Source organism: Trachymyrmex cornetzi, unplaced genomic scaffold, assembly GCF_001594075.2.
Source record: "Trachymyrmex cornetzi isolate Tcor2-1 unplaced genomic scaffold, Tcor1.1 scaffold646, whole genome shotgun sequence".
In the NCBI taxonomy this organism is placed as follows: Eukaryota; Metazoa; Arthropoda; class Insecta; order Hymenoptera; family Formicidae; genus Trachymyrmex; species Trachymyrmex cornetzi.
In genome coordinates, this window is record NW_017299966.1 from 572,381 (window position 1) to 599,539 (window position 27,159).

The 27,159-nt window shown below is 32.4% G+C and overlaps 4 protein-coding genes across 4 annotated transcripts; all 4 read right to left on the bottom strand.

The window, feature by feature from the left end:
* Positions 1 to 472: 472 nt before the first annotated feature.
* On the bottom strand, positions 473 to 1,563 carry Osi19 (DUF1676 domain-containing protein Osi19). The gene is made up of 2 exons (XM_018516642.1): positions 1,277 to 1,563; positions 473 to 1,087 (listed from the first exon to the last, which is right to left on the bottom strand). Exons 1-2 carry the CDS (start codon positions 1,472 to 1,474, stop codon positions 542 to 544), a joined length of 744 nt encoding a protein of 247 aa, XP_018372144.1. The 5' UTR covers positions 1,475 to 1,563; the 3' UTR covers positions 473 to 541.
* Positions 1,564 to 3,625: 2,062 nt separating this feature from the next.
* On the bottom strand, positions 3,626 to 4,733 carry Osi18 (DUF1676 domain-containing protein Osi18). The gene is made up of 3 exons (XM_018516650.1): positions 4,607 to 4,733; positions 4,091 to 4,452; positions 3,626 to 3,910 (listed from the first exon to the last, which is right to left on the bottom strand). Exons 1-3 carry the CDS (start codon positions 4,708 to 4,710, stop codon positions 3,630 to 3,632), a joined length of 747 nt encoding a protein of 248 aa, XP_018372152.1. The 5' UTR covers positions 4,711 to 4,733; the 3' UTR covers positions 3,626 to 3,629.
* A 3,203-nt stretch (positions 4,734 to 7,936) lies between these two features.
* Positions 7,937 to 11,324, bottom strand: Osi17 (DUF1676 domain-containing protein Osi17). The gene is made up of 4 exons (XM_018516632.1): positions 10,122 to 11,324; positions 9,812 to 10,044; positions 9,004 to 9,707; positions 7,937 to 8,396 (listed from the first exon to the last, which is right to left on the bottom strand). The coding sequence occupies exons 1-4, from the start codon at positions 10,747 to 10,749 to the stop codon at positions 8,258 to 8,260; spliced, it is 1,704 nt and encodes a 567-aa protein (XP_018372134.1). The 5' UTR covers positions 10,750 to 11,324; the 3' UTR covers positions 7,937 to 8,257.
* A 10,317-nt stretch (positions 11,325 to 21,641) lies between these two features.
* Osi16 (DUF1676 domain-containing protein Osi16) lies at positions 21,642 to 23,358 on the bottom strand. The gene is made up of 2 exons (XM_018516635.1): positions 22,665 to 23,358; positions 21,642 to 22,416 (listed from the first exon to the last, which is right to left on the bottom strand). Exons 1-2 carry the CDS (start codon positions 23,332 to 23,334, stop codon positions 22,037 to 22,039), a joined length of 1,050 nt encoding a protein of 349 aa, XP_018372137.1. The 5' UTR covers positions 23,335 to 23,358; the 3' UTR covers positions 21,642 to 22,036.
* Positions 23,359 to 27,159: the final 3,801 nt, after the last annotated feature.

Consider the following 27,159-nt stretch of genomic DNA (forward strand, 5'->3'; position numbering starts at 1 on the left):
TATAATTAAAGCATAGTGTTAAATCAGTCATGATAACACAATATAATGTATAGACGAAATGATTATCTAACTTTTTCTTATCGGTCATTAAAAATAAAAAATTAATTTACAATAAATTACTTATATATTTTTACGCATAGAAGAAATGAACATTCTTAAAACGATGCTTTAAACCTTTTTCAAAACTTTAAAGATGTTTAAATGTTTTAATAAATAAATAATGAACAAATAATTGATCTCGAATTTAAATCTCCATTTCCTTCTTTTAGTGTAAATTGCAGTATTTCTAGTTTTATTATGTACATGTAATTTTGTAATGCATAAAAGTTTGTTGATTTAATATTATAATAAACTTAAAAATATTAATCTTATTAACCATTTTTTCTTTAATAAATTTTAGCATCGAATGGTAAGCGACATTGGAGAAGCAGGTTTTCAAATAAGCATAGATTGAAATAATTTGCAATAATAATTTATTAGATAGACAGTAAAAATAGGAAGCTAAGTATTTTACAAAAGCATCTACAGGTCGATAGTGACATTAAGATTGTGTATGAGCGGAGTATGCGAGATTGTGCGCAAGTTGCGACGTCGAGAGTTGATCCTGATCTTGGAAAGATCTGTATTGAGTTTGATATTCCCATCCGTGAGCAATAGGCGCAGCGTGAGTATCGGCGGCAATTTTTTTGCAAAGTTGGAAGATGGCCATGCCGACAGAAACGATGAAACTGAAGAAAGAGAGCTGCAGGGCGTTCCAGGCCTTCAAACCAAGCACACCGATGGCTAGAGGGATCAGAGTCATCGCCTTCAGCAAGACGAACACGAGTATAGGGACGATGACTTTCTTTAGCTTGGATCTACGAGCCTCATCGACAGCACGGCCCTGGCCGAACTTGACGTTGAAGATGAGTTGATCGTCTTCGATGTTGCGCGAGCTCATCTTCACGGTGGAGTCTAGTGGCAGTTTAAAGGTCACGTCGTGAGAGGCCAAGTAAGATTGTACAGTATCGAGGAAAGAACTTTCGCTACGAGCAGACGTTGTCTCAATGGGGTACGAGTTATGTGTAACTTCTACCGTTTCGGATATCTGCAAAAATAGAAACAGTAAAAAGGTTATGTATAAGTTATTTACGTAACTTTATTTTTACAAAGTGACAATTTTATCATTTATTTTCACAAAGCGAACAAAAATAAAAAATAATAAATTAAAAAATCTGGTAACTGTATTATTATTTGAATAATATATATTATATTAAAGAGAGTTACCAATACTTACCTTGAAGTTATCCTTGCTGAAGATTTGGTCGAGCAGATTAAATACCTTGAACTTCATGCAAGCAATCTCATCACTCTTCTGCGAACACTCGGACCTAGATTGATCTACCATCTCATCCATGGCACTTTTCCAGTTTTCATTCTTAGTTGGTTGTGCAGCAGCCAACGCTAGTAGGCCGCATAAGATGAAGATCTTCATGGCGCTGACAGAGAGTATATCCGTTCGTGAAGATTCCTGAAGAAAATTTGAGTTGTACACTTGTTCGTGGATAATGAATAAGGACGATCGTAGCACGACGACTGATGCCAATGAGTTGGGCAGTACGGTATTTATACGAAGGCCTATCGTCGAATCGTACAACGCACGTTGAAGAATCGCGTAGCACGCTCCCGAACACTCCCCCACTTCCGGGCGTGGATTTTCTTTTCGTTCAGTATGGTCTTCGATTATTGAGGCCTCGCTACAGATCATGCTACGACTACCTAATGAGGGAGGATAGACTGAGCAAACGTGAGATCGCGCGACACGCGGCACGCGACGCCGAATCGGGATGGTGCCCCCGATAGGTTATCGCTCATGAAACGCGATGGAATCTATGATATTAATGGGCAGTAGAGTTTGCTTTCCACGAACGATATCGGAAGACCTACTTGTCATGATAGTCGTTCATGGAATATTTTTGAAGCATGGCTTGAAATTAAATTTTTTATAACGCAGCTAGATTTTATAATCAAATTTGATTCATCCAGGTGAGAGCGAATTAAAAAGTTAATAGAAACGATAGGAGGATAGAATAACAACTTTTAAAGGTTTTTAAGTTTTTATGACCTATTATATCTATTATATAGAGCTTTATTATTGGATAAAATTGAAATTTTAATTTGTAGCCAATATAAATTACAGTACATGATAATTTTTTTGAAAATAAGAGATATAAAAATTGATGTAATAATATGTAATCAGATTATTTAATTTAATCTTTATTATTGTAAAAACAATATTTTGTACTAAATAATTATGACTTTCAATTTTACTTACATAATTTATTAAGTCCTTCAGTTCTTTAATAATTTGCTTGATCTTTACATTCGTGCAAAATACTCGCAATAATTCTAATGATTTGAATGCAGAACGGTATACAAGAATTTGATATGATTAATTATTATAAGTAGTATTTAAGTTACAGATAAAAATTACTTTTGAATAAGTCAGATGAAAGGAAAGATTAAAGAAAAATGAATGAGTAAAAAGTGTTAATTCTTCTAATTATTTTTAATTAGAATTTTTAATAATATTTAGTCCTTTTAGTCATTCGATCTTCTTTGTAGCAAATAATCGGAAGTCATGTATACATAGTAAGAATCCTTTATCCTTGACATCAAAGTTGTTGTAACATTGGCATTGAGTCAATCACTCATTCATGCCACGATCATGCTTTCCACACCAGCGCTACGTTAAAATTCCCTCCTGTCTCTCTTCATGTTCTCTTCACGTCTCTTTATGTCGTTAACCTGATATCTAGACATTACTAATTTCACCCTGCCAGACCTAATTAAATTATAGCTCCTGAATCTAAAGAAAAATTGTTTGTTCAGGATATATCAGCAATGCGCATTGCGTGCGAGTTTCACGCGCGCAATGCGCATAAGGTACCATTGAAGACTTTTCTCTCTTCCTGCCCGACTTCTTCTTTATCGTAACAATGAAACGACAACTGGAGTTTTGGGTCAAGTTTGCATAAACATTCAGGCCATCTATCCGATGAAATATCGATTAATATCTTTTGTATTTTGTATAAATAATCTATTTGTTTTGCTCTCAATCTGTTTACTGGAAACAAATCAAGTTTGCGTATGCCAACAAACATTCCATATATAAACTGCAAAATAATCCCTGTATTACTACATATATTTAATTTTCTAGAGAAATAATATTTTTTAATATTTAAGGATTGAAAGCAATTTGATAGTACAGATTACATAAACCAACAATCTGCATAAAATTAAAACAAATTTTATTTAAAACAGTTCTATCTTAATATTTTTTAATGTTTCACACACTATGCTAATTTATTCTATATACATATGCAACCTATTTTTCATTTATTTGTTTATTATTTTTTTATAAGTTATACTATTTTTTCACTGCTAAAACAATAGCGTACGTATATCTGAAGAAAACGATAGTTTATATATGTATTAAAACAAAATGGTGAGGCCAAAGCGACAAAATTTATTTAATGAATTCATGTAAAAATTTTTATTTTACATAAATAATACAGATGGAATACTAACAATAAATAAATATTAAATAAATCTACACATGATAAAGTGATAAATTTTATTTTACACTTTTATTTTCTATAGGCTCTATAAGGTCCGTGAGCTGCATTGTCCCAATGAGGGGGGTGTTCTATAGGTGGATGTCCATAATGAACAACTTCGTAAGCAATTTTCGGTTTAGTCAATTTGAAAAGTATCATCGCTCCGCTGAGAACCATCGATAACAGACCCAAGGTCAGTGCTTTCCATGTTTTCAAGGCGATAAGGGCAAGAGCAAGAGGTACTAAAGCAGTGGCTTTGAACTTGAGACCAAGTAAGAATGGTATCATTACTTTCTTGACGAAACCACGACCTGCAAGTAGAAATAAAATCTGCCTAAAACGTGCCTTCAAGAAATCTTGTATTATTAAAAATTATGATATATTTCTAGTTGTTTTTCGTTGCCATTAGTTTATACTATAGAAATGCAGATTGTAAAATACAGAACGTAAAATAATGTCAACCGGAATTTGTGCTATTTGTATTAAGTTACCTTGCTCATTAGAAGAATCACTAAGAGGAACTGTAAGACTCTTTGGCATGTTGTCAACTAAAGATCTGGGGACGATGCTGGATCCCACAATCGCTTCTGGTAGTTTAGCTTCAAGCTGATGGCTTGATAAGTACGCATCCAATTTCTCAAGCATCATTGTCCGTAGGAGTTTTCTCTTGGATGGATCTGCGGCATCGTATTGTGAAGGAAAATAATCTTCCGCCTTATGCTCTGGCACGTCACGAGAGTTAACTATTGCTAAGTCCTCCGTAATTGCTAATTTGTCTTGTTTCACGGCATTGTTGATGTAAGCTAACACTTTCGGTTTAACGCAAGATAACATAGATTCGCTATCTGTGCATCTGAAATATTTCAAATTCGTATTTTATATAAAGCATCATATATTTATATAAGATATTACTTTTCAATCTTGATATTTTTATTTGATTTAATACATATCATTTTTTATAATTATAAAATTATAAATATTGAGGAATTATGATAAGTGTAACTTACCTGTGATAAATGTCTTGCAAGACATCGACGGTAGTTTCTGTTCGTTGTGCATTCGTGAGAATGGCCAGAAGGGCTACTGACGCAAAAGTGGTTAAGATCCTCATGGCGGTACCACCGATTCGCCAGACTAAACACCGAATGCCAGTACGGTCGAAGTCAACCGGGTTTTATAGCTGGTGGCAGTCGCATACGGTCGATGAATTTTGATCACGGACGTGTTGCTGACTGGTTGAAAGAAAAGAAGAAAGCCTTATTATCTAGGGTGTCAGTATTTTCACGACTTTGAATGCCGTCATCTTTCTAGAATGATTTCGATTTCGATATCTACACGAAATACTAGTTCCGTTTTTGGATTATGTCTGTCAATAAACTATATTAAGATGATATTTATTCAGAGTACTTTTCAATAAGTTCGTAATTTTTCTGGATATTTCTACAGTATGACTTTTACTGCTGAACAAAAAATTTAACATTTTTTTCTGTTTTTACAATTATAATAAAAAATACAATTCTATTAGATGTATTAGCCAAAATACAAAACATTATAATTTTATACGTGATACGTAAAATTATAGTTTTTACTTTTTTCTTTTCTTATAAATTTTAAATACTTTAATTTTAATGTAAATTTTAATAAAATCAAATGAGTAATTCATAAATACTTTAGTTTGAAGAGCATATTTTTAAATAATTGTATTTATATTTTATAAAATTAACAAATAGAATATGTATTTAGAATGATATTACATTTTTGATATTATTTTTATATTTACTCAATTTAAGGATTTTTTTAAATGCCTTTGTCAATCAGGAAATAGAATAACAATACAATAATGTATTTAAATTAATTTATTAACTTAAGTAAATAAGTTTAATTATTTTAATTATTATTATTATTAAACAGGGTAAAAGTTATAAAAGTTACTCACATAATTACAATTATAGAAAAAAAAAACAAATAAATATTTTAAAATATTTATAAGGGATTCATTATTTAGAAAAAAAAAACAAATAAATATTTTAAAATATTTATAAGGGATTCATTTTAATTTAAATATCCTATGTGGCTTAAGAATTATTTGCTGTTAAAAGTTTCGAGTACAAACCTTGCAGATGTAAGAATAATACATATGAAAGTGTAACATTAATTTAATGTTTCATTGCGCATAAATTAATATACGTTCAGGTCATATAATTAATTGGAAGTATTTATTTTTTTACATTGTTTTTCGATATTTGTGTGCTTTGAAGGTTTAACATAAAGTTTAAATGAATGAAAAGTAATATTTATTGGGTATGGCACCCGAATATGTTACAGTAATTGATTAATTATCTATAAATAGTTCTTACATAATAAACACGCTCTTAATTAATTTTTATACAACATCACACGTATCATGCAAAATTGTAATATATTTTTAATATATTTTTAATTTATTAAAACGGCATTTTTAAATATTTTTTATACTTTGCATGTAATTATAAAAGACACCAAGTCTTCCTGGAATAATCTAATTAATTTTATAAATTAAACATTTTAAAATATATACATGTATTATGTTTGTAAAGAAAGTTTCTTTTTTTTTATTTATAAAATACTATAATAGATCTTATGTCCTGATTTTGGATATGCGTGCTATCTAGGCATTTTTTTTTTTAATTTCGACCAAAATTATTTAATTTTAGTATTTTATAGTATTTTATAAAATAAAATACTATAAAATACTAAAATAGAATAAAACTTTGGTTGAAATTAAAAAAAAAATGCCTAGATAGCATACATATCCAGAATCAGATGTCTTAAAATGTCTTACATATGTTGAGATTTTGACATGCGTTCTGTGCGGGCATCATCAAAATTATCAAAGTTATCCTAACTTTAAGTGAAAATTACCCTACTTTATTATTAAATATAATAAAAGTTAGTTGCTCACATAGTTATCATACAATTTTAGAAAAAACGAATAAATAAAATTTACGTGTGTTTCCGGATATGAATCTATTCAATTAGTAGGAGAAAAGTTTGTAACATGGGCTCCTGCTAACATCATCTCCTGTAAAAGATTTGTAACTTGTTCTTAGACGTCGAAATTATGAAATAATTATCGCTTTGACCAGCGCGACCTTTTTATTGACAATGTTTATTCATTATAACGTAAATCAAAGTTTCTTCGTATAATTTTCAATGTCAAGTTTAACATGATTTAAGGTTTGTCAGTAATGAATTTTTACTATATTAATCTTTAAAATGTTATTCTGCTTTTTTGAATAAGTAAAAAAACTTGAATAATTTTTTTGCTGAAATATAATTAAATGTAAATTTTTTATCAATGTTTCTACATTGAGCCTTCTAACAAGTAGGTAATGTAGGCCCTAGGATTTAAAAAAAAACATTGAAAACCATTATTTTCGCTAAAAATCTTTATGATTATCATTTTAATGATTTTAAGAAATCTCTAGAGGTATCCGTAAAACAGGAAAGAAGTGTAAATACGTTCACGGGGGCAGGATTAATGTAAAACTGTTTCTAAAAGAACGTACTCTATGAAAAGAAACTTTTAAATTTGATATCTAATAAATATATTCATAATTTTCTGTAAATTCAATTTCAATTTGGACTTCATGAGAAGTTTAAATAACATAGAAAAAATCAGATTCTGTAAAAATATAAAAGAAGGTGCCTACTTCTCTCACATTGCATTCAGATAATAGGTCTGTTTTTTATTGCTGCACTTTCTGAACTAGTACACGCAGTGCAATAAGTTGAAGTGAAGGAAATATACATTTATTTCACTTTAACTTATTGCACCGGTTCAGAGTGCAGCAATAAAAAACAGACCTAATGTCACCGTAATGTCTTTTTTTCATTTAAACAATTTTTTCCATTTTGTGGAAACTGTCTTAATCATTTCAAATGTGTCTCATATTAAACTTAAATCAATAAATTATATTGTTTACAATATTATTAACTTGAATATAACTAAAAAAAAATGGCGCCCACATTATCACTTTTTCCTCTACAATTTCTCTTGTTATTTCTTAAAATAATATGAATTTCGAAATCACATGAAAAATTATAAAGCTCGCTTAACTCATAAAATGCCACATAATCCAACATAATATGAATCTTATTATCTAATTATATTTAATAAAATAGTATTATTCTTGGAAACAGTAATCTTGCTGACAACGCGTCAATAAACTAAAAACTTTGACACGCCATCACAAAATTCACCGATTTTACTCCTTACTAAATTCGATCATCAAATTCGAATAATTAACATAAATTATAACAAAATATAACGTTCAACGTATTGATCAGTATCTTATGAACTAAATTAATTGCTAGGATTAGTACAGTTACAGATGGACCTGTCCGCAGGACACCTCAATTGTTTTCTAATAGGAAAAATTAATGTTCATATGAATTCACGCACGTCTCATATATATATTATATATTCATAAATTAATGCATGGCATATCATCGGTCTTCCTTATAATGATATTGCGCAACGTTACGACGCTGAGCTTCTAATATAATTTCTTCGGCCTCATTGAGCAAATGTATATGTTCTGTAGTATTCGTACAACATCCGTTACGTTTTAATTGCAGATTATGTGAGTCGATATAAATTCCACAATAGGAAATATTTATTCGATATTACTATGACACGGATACGTTTTGAGGCAATCTCCACCATTTTGACCGTATCTGGCTGCATTCATATATCTATAAAACTTCTGACTGGACGTACTTCCTGTTACATCACGCCTGAGTTCTTGCGGATCTCTGAAAACATATGTAATTTTTCAAATTAATCTTCAAAAGGCATAATATTCCTAAAAAGTATTGTGAGAGATTATACGTCTCAATTAACGTGCTTGTTTGGAGCCGCGTCGACCCGATTTATGTTGTTTTCCTTACTCGTTACCGGATAATTCAATATACACGCATTGCTCTGAAACGTAATTTTGTTGCTCCTAAATAGAAAGTTACTTTTCAAACGGCTGCAATTATGAGCGGATTACCCGACGAACGAAACGTAACTGTACTATATCTTCTTCCGGTCTGTCCTGTAGTCGACTCGACTAAAAGTATTTTCATTTCACACATATTTCATGCTAATCATTAATAACATTCTAAACAAGCGTCAATATTCAAGTTAGATAAGATTAGTATGATGCGCGAAATGGCATTTATGTCATTAAAAAATGGCAAACAGAATGATATAAAAAAAATAAAGAAAGAAACAGAAAAGAGAGAGAGAGATCGAGAAAGAGACAGAAACCAAGATGACCCGATTAACGTTGATTCGGAACGCGCGGGCGATCTCCACCTTTCTCTTTGTGATGTGCGATTTAATCGATAAGGCACGTAGTTGCTATTTGTTTTATACCTGGAAAGTTCATTCGACACGAGGTTACTGTGCGGTGAGTAGCCCGCCGGATTTTTGTACATGCTGCAAACAAGCATCTCTCTACACGTCTCCTCATAGAATCTCAATTGTCCGAAGATATTCTCCAGTCGATCGATTATCGGGCCATAATACTCGTCTTCTATGTCCTTTCGCGAGATCGGCACGGGAGAAGATGCGGTAGGTGTCAAAAACCTCTGGGCCTGATTTGGGTGAATCGGGCGTATGTTTGGCGCAAATATTGCGTAAGAGTTCTTCATCGGTGTCTTTGCACCAGACACGAAGCCTGGATTTACCGAAAGTATAGTGGCGGAATTCGGCTGCGCTACGGGTCGTCGGTATCCGGAATAGACCAGGTTGTGGGCACTAGCCGCCATTGAATTGTCTAAGTACGAAGATGCGATCGGCTTTATATTCGGCGCATATTGAGCCAATCCGTATGGGCCTGAGTACGTAACTCCCGAAACTGAGGTCGGAGCTGGTACTACGCGAGTTATGGTTTGACTGGACTCTCCATAAGGTTCGTTCTGAGGCTCGATACCCCATTCCTTTAGTTCTTCCAAATCCTTCCTATATTGAATGTGAGGATGAGCGTAATCGGTGAAACCGTCTGAAGTCTCATGAGAGTGATCGTAGTACGTTGGGACAGGTACTGGAACCGGTACGTGATGATGGTGATGAGCAATCTGAAATAAAGATTTAAATTGTTTTAACATTAATTAATACTGATAAAAATGTATTTTATACGGATATTTAATTATACTAAAATGCGAATAATTCGCATGCATACCTGATGATGATGATGATGGAATTTGGTGGCTTGGTTTGAATAGTAGCTAGAGCAAAGCTTAAATATGTGAGCAAATGCGGGAATAAAGAAGAGCAGCAATTTCAGGAAAAGTTTCTTGGCAGTTCCCACACCGAAGAGAAATGGTATTATGAATAGAAACTTCACTTTAATTAACTTGATAATTAAAAGAAGCGCCAGAAAGCTGGTCAACAATTTATTTTGTATGAATTTCTCTAAAAAGAAAATAAGACATTATAATCTCCACCCTTAATATTATATAATAAATATTAAAGAATTTGATTTTTCTTACTAATTTTTTTAAAAATTCGTCCCTGTTCTTGTACACTTTCAGTTCCGAAATCTACCCTGAGCAGTGCGCCGTTCTCGTCTATCTCGCGCGGGCTTATCTTCATTGTGGCACCCTCAAAGAAAAATTGCGGAAGTTGAATTTCATAATTACGAGTTGATAAAAATTTCACCGTTTTCCGCCGCAGAGCGTTCGTAATCTCTTCAAGTGGCGATTCATCACCAAACTTTCGACCTTCTATCTTTGCTTCTCCGGCTTTATTTTTACAATCGTCCATATCGATATCCACGATATTCTCGTGAACATCATCACGATTTTCTCTCTTAGGACACGTATTATAAGTGATATTGTTTTTCGTAAGTATAAGACCATCGAAGATAGTGATATTGTCCCTTTCGATGAATGCATTGTCAAGATACGTGTACGCATTTTTTTGTATGCAAGAAAACGTCACTTTCTTTTTACAATCCCTAAAAAGTCCATGCCAAAGCTCATTTCCGGTCTCGTTGACATTCAACGTGTTAAATTTTAAGAACTTCGCGTAAAACCTGAATTTTTCAGTATCAAATAACTCCGAATTCGACAGCGTTATCGAAAGACACAACAGGGTTAATGTCGTTCGCCGATACATCTTCAATATCACTTGCGGAGATTTAACTACATTTAATGTATATGCACATATTTTATTTGACTTTTGTTTATGTATGACCAGAAGTGTGAGGTAGCGTGCCGGAAGTACTGCACGCTCTGAATATATATGACCGGCACCAACTACTTGTTTAGTAACATGAACCGGTACACTTTTGATTTCGCGAAAGGGTCATCATCGCTAGTCCACGTGCACGTCGGATTCTTTGGTATCTACCCGTAATCGTTACACACCCTTCCTACTTATTAGAATCGTCGTTCAATATTGATTCTCCCTCTCTTCTTCGTAGCCGAAAACTTTACCGCGACCTTCTCCACCTCTTAGCGACATCGATGGTCCTCTTCTTCACGATTCGGTGCGACGTAAGCTCTGTCGCCGGGGTCACGTTGCATCGCAGACGTCAGTCGTCATGCTGACCACCATTGTTCGCATCGCTATCATCACATATGATTTAAATTCTCTATGCACTTTTAAACCGTTTTGTCTTCTTCACCCTCTTTTTCTCTTCTTATCTCGTTCGTCGAGACGCGGTACGTTCAATCTCTCGCTTTGCACTAACCACGAACCTCTCCGTTCTCGGTTACAATTCACCTGAGCGTCAAGTGTGTCAAAGGCCCTCCTACTCCGTCAGCGAGCTCCTCCGTGGAAGGTCATTATCGTCTCCTCTCGGACTGCAACCGACCAGGCTTGTACTTATATATACGCGCATATTTAAGACTGTCCGGTTCTTAACTGTGGACCTGGTACATAAATATGCAGTAGGGTACTTTTTGGAAGAGCTCGTACTGTTTCTCGATCGAGTTTGAATGCCACGTCTGCTCGTCTTTTCAATATACAGTATCTGGAATATCTAGTAACATTTAAAACGTAAACTATGTATGTCGTTGTTTATAATGTTTATGATGCAATTACCTTACATTTTATTGGTATAATTTAAAGATTTTTTTTACTGTAAATGTATAAATGTGAGTTAGAATATAACATGCTTTTCTCATGCACGAGATAAGAATTAAATAAATTAGTAAACTTTATTAAATTGCAAAAAATTTGCTATTTTTATCGTAAACTACATGATGTACTTATTACTGGACATATGTTATAAATTTGTATTATGTAATGTTATAATTATTATATAAATGTATAGGTTTATAAAATTTAATTTTAATGTATATATACATATGTGATACACAATAACATTTTATATATAAAAATTGATCGCGACTTCTTTTTGTAATTTGCTTTTTTGGAAAATAGTCATGACAAAATTTTTCTCGTAAGCAATTAGTATATAATTTAACTGTTGCACATAGCATTTATACAAAGTTATATATAAGTCCAGTATATACGCGTCCCGGTGTAAATCCAGTTTAACTTCCTTATCTTATTTATATAGCAAAATAACTGGATTTTAAATTAAATTTTTTTATTAAATGCAGTTATATATTATTTTGAACATAAAAGGCTCAATATCACAATTATTTATTTTAATTATTAAAATTGTAAAATGAATAAAATTAACCGTATAATACAATAAATTTAAACATAGATATCTTAAATATAAATATAAAACAAATGTATGTATATATATATATATATACATATTTGTAGATATATTATAAATAGCACTAAACATTTTTTTTTTTTTCAATTTAATTGTTGTTTACAATAATAATAATGTGTCTTAATAACATATACTTAACGCAAAATATTTTTCTTTTATGGAACTAGATATATTACAATTTTATGATAAAAGGAACTACTTCAAAAATTTAAATTATATCTAAAATAAAATAATTTTTTGTAATGTTTAAATAACTAGCGTTAAGAAATAATTGATTAAAAATATATTTTATTTTTTGCTAAGATGTGAATATAATTATAAGTTACCAAATGATTGATAAATGTATCCGATTTCATTATAAATTAAATTATTTTTATTTTTAGGTACATATCATACATCAAAACACATAAATCGGAATATACTTTCAGATCCGTTAATATAATGAAATCAGTAAGTCACAAATTAATGATGTATTCTTTAGGCTAATACTGCATCATACATATGCCGCATCTCTTTACCGCTACATTGAAATAATATTAACATAAAAGCGTAAATGTGTTAAAAAGTGTAATAATAATGAGTGACCACAAACATCATTATATGTTAACATAAGTAATACTCTTAAAAATTATACTTATTTATTTTATTACTAACATTGCAATATGCTTTTACTCTAAAAAATATTATTTATTTTGTAACTAAACACGTCTTTAAAAAGACATTTAATCGGACAAGTTAAAAACCTGCTTTATAATCTTCATCAATACGCATTAATATCAGTAAAACTTATAAAATAAACATCACTTTGCTACATTTCTCTCATACTCTCCAATCGCTTTTCACTAATAAATTCCTGGTGAAGGTGTTCTCCTTATTCCAGCTAAAGAGGATAGATGAAACTTCAAGAACATAGAATTCATATTCAACCTACGTCAATATACCTAATGATAGTTAGATGTATCTTCTTCAGTACATTAATAATATTTATAAGCATCGATTTGTATCAATATGATGATCATTGAAGATGTTTGTATGTAACATCCATTATAACATTTAGATAAATACAAAATTTTGAAATGTTTTAAAACTTGTTTCTTATTTTCTCCGTTTTATTAGATCAATTTTTTACAATTACAAAATTTTATAAATATATTAAATCATTACATTTTTTCCCACTTTCCCCTTTTTTTCTTTTCTCTAAGTTTAAATCTTAAAGTTTTATTTCTACGTATACAATAATATTATTATTAAATGTCGGATTCTTATTTTGTATCATGTGTAAAAGTTTTCTGGATAAATTATTTCTCATATGAGAACAAGTTTTGTGTGTGGAAGTAGCGCATTCCTTTCTCGGAAATTAAATCCCAAAATATGGAGGTCAAGTTCATATCAGTACCAATCTCTAAAGAGACTAAGTTCAATGTCTCTCGGAAGCCATTGACCAAGATGATTGGGTGGGCCAAGCGAGAGGACGCAGTTTGACCGGATAAATTCCATTGACCCACTAATGTAAGACGCTAGGTAGGTAGGTAGGTAGGTTGTGACCGGCTTACACGTTCGTTGCCGAAAAGCGATCGTAAACACGTGTACACACACGGAAAGCGACATTCACGGTGTGTGACAGAATTTTATACTAGAAATTTTGTTTCACCACAGAGGTTTGTCTTTCTCCCGTTGACGAATGCAAAAATGTGCACGCAGGCACGCGCACTCTCTTATTTTACCTTACTTCTTTAGAGCTCTCGATACCCATGGAGGAACAAGGGGCTCGTTCAATATTTCAGCGTAACCTAGTTATTTCTTAGTCGTAATTTATCGAATGTAATTTATGGGCGACAAGGTTACTAAATATCTTTTCATTTTATAGAAATAAAGACAACAATAATATTAACAACATAAAGTTTGCGTGCTTTTAGTTTGCCCACTTATAAATAATATCAATATATAAAGACTTATTTATAAAATTTCTAATATTAATTATATGTTAACTTTAATTTAATTTAAATTTATTATAGCACTAAAGTTTTTAATATACAATTAATTACCGCACGATTAATTTAATAAAATAAGTGCATCAATTACTAAAAATAAATCAATTACAAAATCTATCCAGGTAATTCACGACACAAACAATTTATTGTTAAAAAAGATTCAAATTTTTCTTGAGTGTTATAATATTACGACGCAAATAGTACTTTCGATGAAATTTAATTCAAAAGTTTTGTAATTTTGTAAAGATTTCTATATTTGTTTTTCCAATTTCTCTGTTTTTTAATTATTACACTGAATCGTATTTGCCGTTTTTATACTTATTTATCATTATCACAAGTTCTATCTTACAATTTCTACAGAAAAAAGCAGTTTGTGCCGGTCTGACTGTGGCGGATTACTCGAGATATGCCAATTGCTCGTAACTATGTTAGAAAGTATTTTGAGTTATAGACATAGCTAGAGAAAATTGCCAATTGTGAATCAGAAGTGTAAACTTCAATGGCGACAGATCCGACGGAAAGTATTTGTCTGTGGTATATCGAAACTGGTTTGTACGTGTACAAAGTGAACCAAGCAACTGGGACATGCCACATATTGGGTGAGCAAAAAAATGCAGCTTTAACATTTCAAAAAGTCCATTGTATGATAATTGATAATTACGATCGTAAAAATTTATGATCTTTTAATAATCTACTAAGAAATCTTAGAAAAAGCAACTTTTTATTTTCTCTAATAGCATATGAGAAACACTTTCAAAGTATCTTTTATAAGGAATATTCTACTTATCAGAGCAAATCAAAATTTCTTATACTATGTATAATTTTAAATCCAATAAATAATATAATTTTAAACGCGCATTAAGATTATAATAATACATTAAGATATTACAGTTAAGAATAGATGAATGATTACCCGTCAAAGCGTCAATCATTATTTTTTCATACTCATTTTTTGACGAAGAGTGACAACATTTACTCACCCACTTACCTGTCTCCTACTTTTTACCACAGATCAGAGACATGCGAATGCAATATTATCGCACCGTCTCTGACGGAACAAATAGCCTACTACACATTGCCTCATATTATGCAGGACTGCTATACAATTTCCGTTACGTCAACTGAGACAGGGAAATGGCTTTCGACTTTTGTAATAAACTTCTAGACATAGATAAATAAATAAAAGAAAATATCATATGAAATACGTACACAGAAATAAATATCAAGAATAAATATATGTATTTGTAATATGAGTATTTATATTATTAACACAAATAATATATCGTAATTTGTCTGAATATCGAATTTTCTCTTAGTATAGAAATAATTAATCTTGCATAAACTTTATTAATATTTTTATAAAGGATTATAAACTTTTATTTTTTCTAAGGACAGAAGCAAAAATTGTATTATAATATTTTTTAAATAATATACATTAGTAAATTGAATAAGTAAGATATTAAAGCCTATAATGGTCGAAGCTGGATCTTTAATGCTTTAAAATAATTCAATGTGAATTATACTATATATGTACATGCATATATACCATATTTGTAGTCATTTGAACTGCGCGCCGAATTGGCTTTCCGGAATTATAAACGCAATTAAACTACTGTAATAATATCACAAATTAAATTAAAATTGACAAGCAAATTTTAATAATTTTGATGTTCAATCCGGTATCATATTAGAAAGATATTAATGTGCTGGAAAACTATAAATAAATTTATTGCGAAAAATATTATCTCGGACGGAAGTCGAACCCGGATCTTATAAGTCCGGAAAACCAATTTGGCGCGTAGTTCGAATAACTACAAATATGGTATATATGCATGTACATATACAGTATAATTCACATTGAATTATTTTAAAGCATTAAAGATCCAGCTTCGACCATTATAGGCTTTAATATCTTACTTATTGTGTATTCACATTACGGTTTAATAAATCATTTATTATCATTTATAACAGTAAATTAATGTTAGTCATTATTGCATAAATTCTTTTTAACAATTGATCCTGAGATACGGTAATATAAGAAAGTGATCCTCAGGCGTAAAGTTGCGCGTTGCACCTATTTCCGGAACAGTAGGAATCTTCTTTGTGTCGAGCGGCACGAACACTTTCGCCGATTTTCCTGATCAGTCGCGAAAAGTAGTGAAGCAGTCAGTAGCATCCTGTTGATCAGTAGGTTACCTAACGGTGATTGACAGATAAGCTTGCGGTTTAAGCAGGCGCTTCCCCATTAAAGAAGTTAAAGGAGAGCGCCCCGAGAAAATCAAATGTGCGACCATAAACACGCATGTTCATGCATCGTCCACGGCTGACAAATCCGTCTACCGTTTCTCCTTTCGAATCAGATCGCGTTGCCACCGAAAAGACGTGTCGTGAGTTTCAAACAAATAGTCAATGTATTAATGTAGGCCGATCATCGCATGAGTAAAAACCTCAGACAACTTAAGAATTTCGTGTGTAACATTCGCAATGCAAAGTATAACTCTAACACTGAGTTTATAAACCAAATAACCTTAAATAAGCAAGTAAAACTTATTTAATTAAATTAATTCAAAGATTCTCACCATGTATCGTATATTTTTATATATAGCGCCAACTTACAGCGCTAAAATAATGTTTTTAATATGAAATTTATAATTGTGCAGTGTCTTTATTTTTTACGTTTCTTACAAATTTGTCTTAAATTTTAATTTTATTTGACAAAGAATTGTTTTATAAATTTTATTGATAAATGTTTCTTAAATCGTACATTTAAATTTCTTAATTTTTAATCACTATTATAATTGTTTTTATAAAGTACAAATAAATATGCTGAATACCCTGATAGTAAGCTGCGTCATTTTGTCGTCATTTTGCTTACTAAGGTAAAATTTAAATAAATTAACGAATTTCATCAAAAATAAAATTCCAACACAAAATCAGCTAAAAAATTTATGTAATTTTAATCATACATATCCGCGGCCACACAATTTTTGTCTTAAAATAATATGCACACATGTCGAAGAAATAAAGCGATGAAATAAGATTTATGGAATATGACGCAAGAGAAAAACCGTTAGAAGCGTAAATATGTTTTAACTGTTCTTCAAAGTGATCCGTATATATATCTATTCAATCTTGAACTTGATTAACTATAGGAATAGCTTTCGACACCTAGTGTCGATGTTCTTCATGCCGAAGCTTCTCAATCGGTATACCAAGTGTACCCGATAAAATGGATTCCGTATACTTCCAGCATTCAAGGTCAGTTACTTACTAGAAAGTCGTAGAAAGAAGCTTGGAAGATTCTTCAAAAGATTGCGCCACTATTTTGCGCACTAAAATTAATTAAAATCTTCATATAAATGCTTTTACAAAATTAATATATTATCATAAATTTTTCACGCATACAAGAATAGAATAAACAAATAGATAAAAATGACATATTTCTATTAAAAAAGAGAGTTTTTTTTAGATACTATTTTCGTTCTTAATTTAACTTTTATTTTTAATTACTTTTTACAAAAAAGTATTTGAAATATTATCAGTAAAATAAATTTTTTCACAAAATGTGTAACAGTTGCAATACCATTTATTGAAAAATATGTATACATGATATATAACTTAATAACTGAAACTCTAAATTTCACGTAACAAAGGTATATTTTTAGGCCGTAACTCGGTTTGCTGCAATTTAACTTCTTCATTTGAATTCGTTGATAATACATTAGAATTTGTTTTTTCAGCTGTAGCTTGCCACTCATCCATGTATACCGCATTTATTGCGAATTCAGGAGTAACAGATTGCTCCGTGGTTGTCGTTGTATCAACAGTTTTTTCAATTACATTTATAATACTAATAGGTGGAGTCTCGTTGAAGATGAAACTTCTTCCTTCTGCATTTATTATCGCTTCTGACTTTAAATTATTCTTTGCCGAACCAGTACTTACGTCGGTGTCCCCGTCTTGGTGGAAGGCGGAGTAGCTTGGCGTGTTCCAATTAGAAATTCTAGAACTTGAATTTGTAATTGGTGATGGCTCTTGATAATCCTGATAGTCCAGATAATCAATACTTTCTGCATTTGAAATAACTTCTCCTGTCATTGGAATGCGATTAAATCCATCCGCAATTTCTGTCTTAGTCTCTTTATCGTATATCATCGGCCGTTTGTGGAAACTACGACCCCATCCGCCGCCTCCATAACCGCCGCCTCCTGAAGGTGAACCATAACTACTTGATGGAGGTGCACCATAACTACTTGATGGAGGTGCACCGTAACTACTTGGTGGAGGTGCACCATAACTACTTGATGGAGGTGCACCGTAACTACTGCTTTGTCCGCCACCGCCACCGCCACCGCCCGAAGATTTTGTAAGGAGTATTATCTCTTTGTAGTCTGGAAGCCGTTATGATGTCAAAGATGTTAATTGTTATTCAATACTTTACAAGAGTATTATTTAATTTTACATTACTTATAGACTTTTTTGAAAGAAAATTTATACAATTGACTTTTTACGCTACAGACGTTAAAAAAATGCAATTTATTAATTATTTAAATTTTTTAGTAGAGCACCAACCAAAAATTAGTGAGAGCATTAAATTAATTATAATTAAATTTTAACAATTAGATACTACAATTAAACAAAACATAAAAACGACAATTTTACCTCCTCCTCCTCCGCCGCCTCCTCCTTTCCAAGGGCCTCCTCCTCCTCCACCTCCTTTCCCGAATTTGCTCATCAACATCATCATTGAAACCATTAGAGACATTCCGCCCATCATCATACTTTTTAACGACATCAATCCTATCATATTGAAGGAAAATATTTGACTATATTTTATCATAACCTGATACAATTTTAAAATTGTGTGTAGACATGAGCAAAGTGATTTTTATATCGTAGAAATATGTTTGCACGAGTAAGAGAAAATACGAAATGGTATAACAACGTTACCTATGAGCTTCATTTTAAGCATCATCATCATGCCCATCATCATCATCTTGCATTTTCCGCCTTTGCCCCCACCACCACATCCACCTCCACCACCTTTCTTTCCTCGTCCTACAACAAATCACGTTTAACAATTTACTGCTATAGAAAAAAATAGTTTCCTGAACAAAAAAAAGTTCTAGAAACCTCTAAAATTTCTTAAGATCTTACAAGGAGAGGCTACGATCTACTCTTCACCGATTTTGATCAAACTTACAGTCAAGTGAACACCTATACAGCTGTTTCCGCTAATGGGCCTTAGAAGCGGAGTAATGAACATTTAAAAATATATCGTTGACGATGCCATCCAAGGTCAAATCAATGAAACCAGTAAATACATCTTATTAAACCCTATCACTTTTTTCTAAGACATTTTTTTTCAAAAATACATACTTTCCGAGATATTGGACTGTTTTCAAATTTTCGGTATATTTTTAAATGCTCATCGCTTCTAAGGCCCATTAACGGGAACGGCTTTACAGGTGTTTACTTGGTGGGCTCCTCTAACATCGCTGCAAGTTTGATCAAAATGAAGAACAGAGCGTAGCCTCTCCTTGTTAGACCGCGATAAATTTTAACACGTATACGTTACTTAAATATTTCTAAGATATTTTCTTAGTTTATACTTCATACTTTAATGACTGCTGTGCTAACCTTCTGCTACAGCTGTCTCGTCAAACATCATATCAATTTGATTCTTTTCTTGCTTATTATTCCATCTAGGCAGCGTGATACGTAGAGTAAAGGAATCGAAGAAATCATCTACGCTGCGCTCGATACTGACGTCCGAGTCATTCATAGATCGAGCATTGGATCTACGTGTTATTCCGGTCTTCACCAACTTTACGTCTTGCCCAAGTAATGTTATTTCATCGAGGCGACCTACTGTTTCTATGAAACGGATAAAACGTTTCCTGATGCAATCAAACGAAAATTTGATAATGCATTTGCCTATGTCCCTTACGGGAAACTCCGGAAAATAATCATCGTTCTTATTTTTCACTGAATCATTTCTAGCCGATGGAACGACCTTTAAGTCGATTTTGATACCATTCTTTTTGAAGTTAAATATTTGGCGTTCGACTGGTATCCTATGTAATTTCGTATCAAGAATGTAATCCTTAACGTTTCGAATCTCATTTTTTTCGTACGTATTCACGTGAATCACGCACGTGATCAATAAACAAAGGATGAGCATAGATTTAGCACTTTTGCACAATAAAAAAGTAAACGTTGATATCAATTCCAATGACGATGACAACGAAGATAACTTTGGGAGGAATACTGGCTAGCACTGACTGATCTCTGGGTCATGACAATCGTTTATATATATTGAGATTTATGTCATTCGCGGTATTCTCCCATCTTTTTGTCACGATTGTCATTACTTGCAGCGAGACAAATAATCCTCTAATAACAAGGCTGAAATGGTAAATCAAAATCATTTATCAAGTTTTAGCCACAACCATGGATGGCATACGTAACGATAAAACAAATATTTCCAGATACTGCATTGCGATCTGTTGTAATAAGCTGACACGCTTATACAAACATTTATTGAATAAGACAGTGACAGTTTGTGCCACTTCTAAATTAATACCTGTAGAACAGGAATTTAAAACTTGAGGATTTCAAAGTTCATGATTGAAACAAAAAGACGAGGATAGAAACCAATGATAAAAGCATATTTAATAAATGTCTGTTGACAAAATTGGTATTGTTTAATTTATAGGAATGTTTGATTAGAATATTTTATCATTACCTTTACACTTTCTGTTTGTTAAAAGAACCTGATTAGTTTAAAAAGTTCTTTAATACTTTTTGTAAGAAAGATAAAATATAAAATTATTATTTCTATTACATTAAACAAAAAATAATAATACATATCAGGATTCATGCGCCTTAAGAATCGCAACACTTTATGATTTGATGTAAAACTGTCGTCTAACGACCACTCTGGTGGTCTAACGTGGTGAAGGTGCTGGCCTTATTACTTCTTAATTGTCCGTACATTCACCTTCAGAGATATCCATGTTTAACAGTAACGTAAATGTAATTGCCGTAACAGAAAGTACGCGTACTTTTTAGCGCGTGATGTACTTGTATAAATGTATTTACGCCAGATAGGTAGAAGAGTTCAGCGTAATTCTTTCATTTAAACTAACAAGTTCCTGATGATTATCGCTAAACGATAAGACAAATGTTTATATTATCGTAGATAAAATGTATCGTGCGTACACTGCGATTTATTAACTTTTTAACTGTTGCAGTTATTGTAATAATGACAATAATACTAACGTTTTTACAAATGTTTTTTTATTATTACAACTTTACAATAACGAAATAAATATCCAAAAATCATGTACATGATCGTGGGCAACCCTGCGTACTCGGTGATGATACACTTTCTCGATAATATCAGTCGAAAATGCAACAGTGGCCGCAATAAATACCTATATGACTATGATAATAAGGGTGATAATTTGTAGATCGATGAAATGAGATTGAACGAGATCTTAGAAGGTAGAAAGTGTCATGATGGCGAAGAAGAAAGATAAGAGATGAAGACAGAGTGAGATGAAAAAAGACGCAGACAGATAGAGAGAAAAGTTGATAGTGCTTGAGAATGAAAGAAAAGAAACAGTAAAGAAAAGTCGGTGAGGTAGAAATGTGCTAAAGATTTTATCGTGTATCAGTGGTGTGCAAACACCTTGAAGTTAATTAGATGATTTTAATTCTGCAGAAGCGATCTACGATCGTGAGCGTTGCCGTATTTCAACACGGCCTGTTGAAGAGAATCATTGATGGTATCGAGAGACCTTCCGTATCCGGAATGTCCGTATCCATGTCCGTGATGCTCCTCTGAGCTGTGCGTGTGCGAGCTGGAATATACCGGTTTGCTAACAATTTCATACGTAGTCTTTTTATCACCACCGCCCGCTAAAGATTTCAATCCAATGATAGCTGATAACATCAACGCCATGAGACCGGTCATCAAAGCTTTTCCGGCAAGAAGCGCAAGTGCACCGAATCCAACCGCGCCAAGAGTTCCCTTCATCATCATCAGACCGGCCAATAAGCCGCCATAACCGCCTTTGTCTTTCTTACGTCCTGTTAAATATATAATCGTTATCATTATTATCTTAAATTATTTTATTTTATATTATTTTCTATGTATGTATAACAAAACAGAACTTAGTGTGATTTGAAAATATATATTATAATTTTCTCTCATAAAAAATTATATAAAATTGTAAAATAAAACATTTTACAAATCGATGGTAACCGACTCTGCGACGATTCATTATCTTAATTTACAGTTTTGCTAATAGATAAACAGTGAAATTTGGTATTCTAACCTGTTTCAACATTTTGGTTGCCGCCCAAGCCAAGTTGTGCAAGTGCCTCTTCGTTGAAGCTTCTTGTAGCTTCAAAAGTTTTCGGATCGAAAAGTTTGATGGAGATCGAATGGCTGTTAAGATAACTGCCAACTTTGTGAACCAAATAAGCATCCAGTCTTTTCTCAACATCATTCGGGAAATCCCTCGCCAAATTGGCAACTACTTCCGAAGCTGGAACATCAGCGGAACCATTCTCTTTGATCACAGATACACCCGGTAAGATACCGATGTTTTCCTGCTCCGACAATTTATCCAGGAAGGATACCACGTCCAATTTAAGACACGTGGCACTATATGACTTCCCGCAATTCTCTTTGTTCAAATTAGATGACAGATTTTCCGGCGCATCTTCTACCAATTGCCTCGTGGTGCGTCTTTCGATTTCCGCGTTGGCGCATCCCGAAAGAAAAAGTACCAGAAGAAGCAGATGGCAACGCGACAATTGAACAACGTGCGTAATTCCTTTCATCATGAATTTTTGAATGTTTCCCTGAAGTCTGGCTGGAGAACAAATTGGTGCAGTTATTTTTTTCGTCCCAGGTCTACGGATCGCCAGTAACGTGACGATATCCTTGAAGACGAAGGACCTTGAAGCTGACGGATGAGACGCGTATCGTGCACTGGGCATACCCTCGGATACTTGCAGTATATATAGAGCGAGTCAACGGATAGTCCTTTTTCCTTTTTGCCTTTCGGTCGTTTCATACATTCTCCGTAGTCGAGAGCACCGGCGACGGAACTCTCTTCTTTGCGGACGTTAAAGAGGAGGCAGGGGCCTCTTGCAACCGTCCAGCAGCAGTGGCGAGAGGGAGCGTCAAATAGAGCGGAGAATTCGAATCTGAGTCAAATTTACGGAAAAAAAAAACCGGGTACCAATGAACGAGTATGAGATGATGAATGAGAGCGAAGGCTGATCGCATCAATGCCAATTCAATCGTGTTAACACAGTTAATGCATACGCAATCAATCTTTAACAATGCAATTATTTTTTATGAGTGCATCGTTACTATTTATATGTTTATCGATGTTGTAGTCCATGTAGATTTTCTCCATATTATTTTCACTTTTAGGCACGTTTATGTTGTAACCAGTTAGTTTATCAATATTGAGAATTACATTACACAATTTTTTTTGCAATATGTCGCAGTTAGAAGTTATCGGTTGATCAACATCAAATCGATTCACTGATTCAACATTAATCGACTAATCATTTTTTACTGGGATTCGTAAAAAACAAATTATAATTTTTTCAATTAATAGAAATTAAAAAAATATAAAAATGTTCATGTAAAAGTTTCTACATCATATAATTATCATCATATAAAGTTTCTTTTTATATAATTATTTTACAAAATAATAAACATCTGGACTAAAATGTAGGACATGTAATATAAAGAATCTATGATCCAGATGCCTAGAAATCGCTCTTGCACTATCCCTGGTAGCACAATTTGTTGGCACAATATTGGCCCAGTATAACATTTAAACAACATTTAAACAATGTATCGCCAATAAGTTGCTACTAAGGATCTCGTAAAAAGATTAACAACTATTTTATAAAGATGAAATTAACTTGAGATTAGAGATAATACTGTGATAAAAGGATCGATTAACCAAAGCACACGTTAATTATCCGGATCGACAATCGCTATTAGTGTCCGATTGCCCAGCGCGAAATCACTTTCGATTTCAAGAACGAAACCAAGAGAGCGACAGCATACATTGTGTTTGCGAAGTTTGCGAACTAAGTGCGAGTAGAAATAGCGAATTGTATGAAAAGTTTGTCAATAAGTATATCGTGAAAATTATCGCGGGCGAGGCGAAACGAGACGGGAGTCCTACTTTAAATCAGCCCAGTTTAGCTAGCTCGTAAGAGATCCGATTTTCGCGCGCTACGCTCGAGCAACGGCGCTTCAGACGGATATACCGATGTGAAAGTACGCAGTCGATTTTCACGGGCAATCCGATGAGGTCTTATCGTTGCGTGCGTGTGTGCGTATGCACAATACGATGAACGCGTGCATATTTCGATATCACACGTTTGCATGTCCATGCGGCAGGTGTGTCGACTTAGAACGGACTAGCCTTCTTTCAAAGGCATCCATTTCCCGATTTGTTGCTTCCTTTTCACGTCGTGCCTTCCTTTCGTTAATAATTTCTAACACGTCGTGTTGATTTTGTTCTCACGAAACTATGCGCGATAGATCGAATCGATAGTGGGCGTTGACTTTACTATCGTAAACATTGCTGGAAAGAACAGCGTGGAACACAATTCCGAAAATCTTTTTTCATTCATTTTCTGTTCTTAATTAAATAAAAAAATCACAGCAATGAAAAAAGGTATCTTGCGCAGATTGGATTCAGTCGTGCTCATTCACGCATTTAAATGTTGCAATTTTTATTGTATTTCTTTATCCTATCAGATCTCACTCAAAATAACCCGTGTTATTAATCTATGTTTCCTGTTGAGTTACAAGCATTAGTTGAAACCACAATATTGCATAGTATTTGGAACACTTGATAAAAAATCTGTTGTTTTTATCTCGCAATTTTCCTTCAAGTAACTTACAGCAGATGAAGAAGAATAGAAAGAATGTATTTGAAAGTTAATTTTTATTTAAATTTATTTTATAGGCCTAATATTTTCAAATTTTTCATATTTGAAATATGTTGAATATCAATTAAATATAAATTTATGTATAAGTTAAATATTACGAATATTAATTTTTCTAAAATAAAAATATGATCTTCTTAGAATAAAAAAAATACTTTTCGAATTTTAAATCCTTTTTTAAATGATTTTTTAATATATGAAATTAAAGAGAAAGATATGAAATCTTTTAAAATATAAAATGTTCCAAAAATAAAAGATAGCATATATTCACAAGTGCGAACATAACGTCATGGCAGATGAATTCATATAAAGACTGTGATTGTGCATTCCGTAACGCTATAGTTACCCCATTTTCAGTCGAAATTGAGAGAATCATTGTTTCAAGAAAGTCGCTCGCACTCACCCAACAATTTGCGACAATACAGGGAATGTTCACGCTGGATCAGAAAATATGCCGATAATTTCTCCCTGATGATTTTACTGGGGAAAATCGTATTCTTACACATTGAAATTGTTGGAATATCAGCACAGTAGTACTGTTAGGAATTTAGAGAAATATATATAACACAGAGAAATTGATTGTCTTAGAAAGCTGGAAATTACCAAGCCCATTTGTTTACCATATTATCCGTTAATAAACGGTACCTGCAAAATTTTTACGAACGACCTGTCTGCTTCCAAGAAAATAATTTTTGTCCTTCTCTCCTTTGTATTCCGTACACACAGGAATACAAATTGTTATTATATTCTATAAATAGTTCGGTTACCGCTCCTTTGCCGCAGAAAATTCAAGATTCTAATCTTTAACGGGGAAAATCTATGACACATTATTTTGATCTCAGACATTTCTACATTTGTACAAAGATAGTATGTTGTCGTATTTATATTTTTATTTTTATAAATATTACAATAAAATGGTTTTTCCTATATTAAACATATTTAATTAGATAATAAGATAATATATATAGCAAGAAATATATTAGATGAAAATAAATTTAATAAAAAAAGATATAATATCTGTATTATTTAACTGCTTAAGACATTCCTTGTTCAACAAAAAAATTTTTTATTTATACATACAAAATTATACATATTTATACATATTAATTGTTATTGAAAGTAATATAATTTTCACAATTAGACAGTACATGAATTTATTTTAAGAAAGCGTATTAATATAAATACGCGCATGTAGTGCATATATAATTTATGTGTGAAATAAGAAAGAAAGAAGAAAGGTGGAATTACCGCATCTCTAATACGCTGGGTGCTGCTCCAGTGATTACATAGACCTCGTTAATTTGAGATCGCATATCCGTTATGTACTCGAAATGCATTGCGTGCATTTATACTTTCGCAATTTTTACGCAGCAGTCTAAAGTGAACGTTACATACCGCGAATTTCTTTTGCCTCGGAGGGGATTCATAAGAATAGACTAGTCTAGAGCAACCATATTACACTGCGATTTTCTCAGTGAGTTACATTTTAAGCAAACTGGTCGCTACTGGCCCAGTCATGTCAAGATGCGGAATAATTTATTGTCACAATAATAATCTTTGAAACAGAAATTCTTATTTTCTTAGCTAAAATAAAATTAAATGCTTCCGTCACTACACACAAATTTTATATTATTTTATATTGTATATCTAGAATACTTTTACATCATAGCATATAATATTTATAAATGTCCAAATAATTTTTATAAGATAATTTTTATAAAATAATTATATATAATAATAATAATAATATACTACTGTGTATATTGTATCGAATTATACATTTGCAAATAAATTTGTTGGGTACATTGTTTCTTTAAATTTAAATATATATATATATAT